This window comes from Lactuca sativa, chromosome 1, assembly GCF_002870075.4.
Source record: "Lactuca sativa cultivar Salinas chromosome 1, Lsat_Salinas_v11, whole genome shotgun sequence".
In the NCBI taxonomy this organism is placed as follows: Eukaryota; Viridiplantae; Streptophyta; class Magnoliopsida; order Asterales; family Asteraceae; genus Lactuca; species Lactuca sativa.
In genome coordinates, this window is record NC_056623.2 from 142,631,550 (window position 1) to 142,634,561 (window position 3,012).

The window sequence follows — 3,012 nt, forward strand, 5'->3', positions numbered from 1 at the left end:
TGTTGAGCAGAAAAATGATTTGGGTTTGAATGTGAATGTTGAACGGTCAAATATAACAGAGAAACGGTTGGAGCAAAATTCACTGGTTGATGAGTCCAAAATCATGGGCCGGGAAGGGGATAAAGAGGCATTGATGGGGAAGTTGTTAGCGAAAGAAGAATGTGATGAAAATGTAAGCATAGTGTCGATAGTAGGAATGGGTGGAATAGGCAAAACCACTCTTGCCAAATGAAATGTGGTAGATTGCCTTTGGCTTTGAAAGCACTTGGGAGGGTCTTGAAGGGAAATAGAAATGGTGATGAATGGGAGAAGTTGTTGAAGAGTGAGATATGGGATATAGATGATGGAAGCGAGATTCTTCCGGCTCTAAGACTAAGCTATTATCATCTCCCTCCACATTTGAAGCAGTTGTTTGCATACTGCTCCTTATTTCCCAAGGACACTGAGTTTAAAAAGAATGAGTTGGTCCTGATGTGGATGGCAGAGGGATTTTTGTCCCAATCAAAATCAATGGAGAGTTTAGGTCATCGTTATTTTGAAGAGCTACAGTCAAGGTCCTTTTTTCAACATTCAATGAATGACAAGTTCGAATATACAATGCATGATCTGATGAATGACTTGGCCACAAGTGTTGCAGGAGAGTTTTTTTGTAGATTGGATGGTGAGATGGATGTATCTGACACGAATGAAGTTTTTGAGAAGCTTCGTCACTTTTCACTTATAGCTTCATCATCTGGATCATATAGAAAGCTTAAGCAATTACAAAAATCTACTCGCTTGCACACTTTCATAGCAGACTATGTTCATGATGAATTACTTCATAAACTACAGTTTATAAGGGTGCTAGGACTATCTGGACTCACAATCAGAGAGGTACCAGAATCCATTGGTAGTCTCAAGCATCTACGATACCTTAATTTTTCTTTTACTTCAATCACATGTTTGCCAGAACAAGTGAGTGACCTTTATAATCTACAAAGCTTGTTGGTTCATCATTGCTATAAGTTATCTAGCTTGCCAAAAAGTTTTGCAAAGTTAATAAACCTGCGACATCTTGATGTAAGGAAGACTCCGAATTTGAAGAAGATGCCCTTAGGGATGGGTGGGTTGATGAGTCTACAAACTCTAACCAAGGTCTTTATTGAAGAAGGTAATGGGTTCAAAATATCCGATCTTAAGGGCCTATTGGATCTTCAAGGCCGACTTTCGATTAAGGGGCTGGACACAGTTAAAAATTCAATAGAAGCAAAGGATGCCAACTTACATGAAAAGAAAGGTCTTGATGTTTTGGAGATGGAATGGAGTGATGTGTTTGATGATTCTCGGAATGAGATGATTGAATATGAAGTACTTAAAGAACTAAGGCCTCATCCTAAGTTCAAAAAACTCAAGATTTTCAATAACAACGGAATGCGATTTCCTAGTTGGGTTGGCGATCCCTCCTTTGATCAGTTAACAGAGATTACGCTATGTGGCTGTCGAAGTACACACTTACCAACACTTGGACTTTTAGGGTCTCTTAGGAAGTTGGTTGTTGAAAGCATGAGTGAGGTGAAGAGTGTGGGTTTTGAGTTTCTTGCACCTGTAAGTTCTTTTATTGGCATTGGATTTCCATCGCTTGAAATTCTGGAATTTAATGATATGGAAGGTTGGAAGAGATGGTCGATTAATGGTGGCGACGGATATGAAACTCCTACATCATTTCCTCGTCTTCATCAGATCTCTTTAATAAATTGTCCAGAACTAGCTGAAGTGTCAATCGGATTGATACCTTCACTTCGGGTTTTATATATAGAAGAATGTTCCGAAGCAGTGTTAAGAAGCATGGTTGGTTTGTCCTCATCACTTGTTAAATTAAAAATTTTAAATGTCAAAGGACTTACTCAACTACATGGAGAAGATTTAATGCATCTTGGGGCAATTGAAGATCTGGAAATTAAAAAATGTGATGAACTGAGATACTTGTGGGAACGAGAACCAGAAGCATGGCAGAGTCTTGTGAGTTTACAGAAGTTGGAAGTATGGTGGTGTAAAAACTTGGTTTCATCAGCTGAGAAAGAGGATAATTTTGGGATCAGCATGGAATCACTTAAATATGTGCAATTTTATAACTGTGAGAAATTGGAGAGTTACAATTGTACAAATACTGTTGAGAGGTTGCTTATACGTCGTTGTGATTCAATGACCTCTTTGACCTTCTCAGCAGTGCAGGAGCACCCATCCCCTCTTACTGAATTGATAGTCAGTGATTGTGGCAACATACAACCCAAACCCATTCCAGTCAAAGATTTCCTGTTTCTCTCCATGTCTCGCCTAACATCTCTTACTGTCTTTAACTGCAAGAATCTAAAGTCATTTCCTCATGAGCATTTTCAAAGTCTCACATCTTTGGAAGAAATGGAGATATATGATTGTCCAAGTATGGACTACTCCTTTCCTTGTGGGGTGTGGCCTCCTAATTTGACCAAACTAACCATAGGAGGCCTAAATAAGCCCATGTCAGAATGGGGCCCCCAGACTTTTCCAACCTCACTAGTTGCACTACACTTACATGGCCATAATTCAGGAGTAGTTTCATTTATAGTGGCAGAAGATGTGAAGAATAATACTATTACTACTCCATCATCATCATCATCTTTTCTTCTTCCACCATCTCTTGTTTCTCTAACACTTTGGAAGTTTACGGATGTGGAATCATTTTCAGAGGTCTTACAACACCTCCCATGCCTTAAAAGACTTGATATATTGTCATGCCCTAAGATTAGAGATCTTAACACAACTTTCGACCCATCAAATGTGACAATATATGTGTAGAAGTAGAAAAGGTATGTCATCTACTAAAAGAGTGGTTATTCATTTCAATAATGTTACTATCCCAAAAGTACTAGGAACATTAATTTTGAGACTTGTTTGTTTTGGTTTGTTGATAATACTATTTTTATACTGAACGAACAATCAAAACTAGTACAAAAAGAAGAGAAAACTATAACTGCAGTAGTTGAATAGCTATTC

The 3,012-nt window shown here is 38.3% G+C and overlaps 1 protein-coding gene across 1 annotated transcript; it reads left to right on the forward strand.

The window, feature by feature from the left end:
- The first annotated feature begins 228 nt into the window (after window positions 1-228).
- LOC111910788 (putative disease resistance RPP13-like protein 1) lies at window positions 229-2,606 on the forward strand. The gene is made up of 2 exons (XM_042897304.1): window positions 229-2,498; window positions 2,567-2,606. The coding sequence occupies exons 1-2, from the start codon at window positions 229-231 to the stop codon at window positions 2,604-2,606; spliced, it is 2,310 nt and encodes a 769-aa protein (XP_042753238.1).
- The last annotated feature ends 406 nt before the right edge of the window (window positions 2,607-3,012 follow it).

Coding starts and splice junctions, on each gene's coding strand:
- LOC111910788 (XM_042897304.1), top strand. CDS start 229: ATGAAATGTGGTAGATTGCCTTTGGCTTTGAAAGCACTTGGGAGGGTC. Junction 2,499..2,566: donor GGAGGCCTAAATAAGCCCAT/GTCAGAATGGGG, acceptor GCCATAATTCAG/GAGTAGTTTCATTTATAGTG.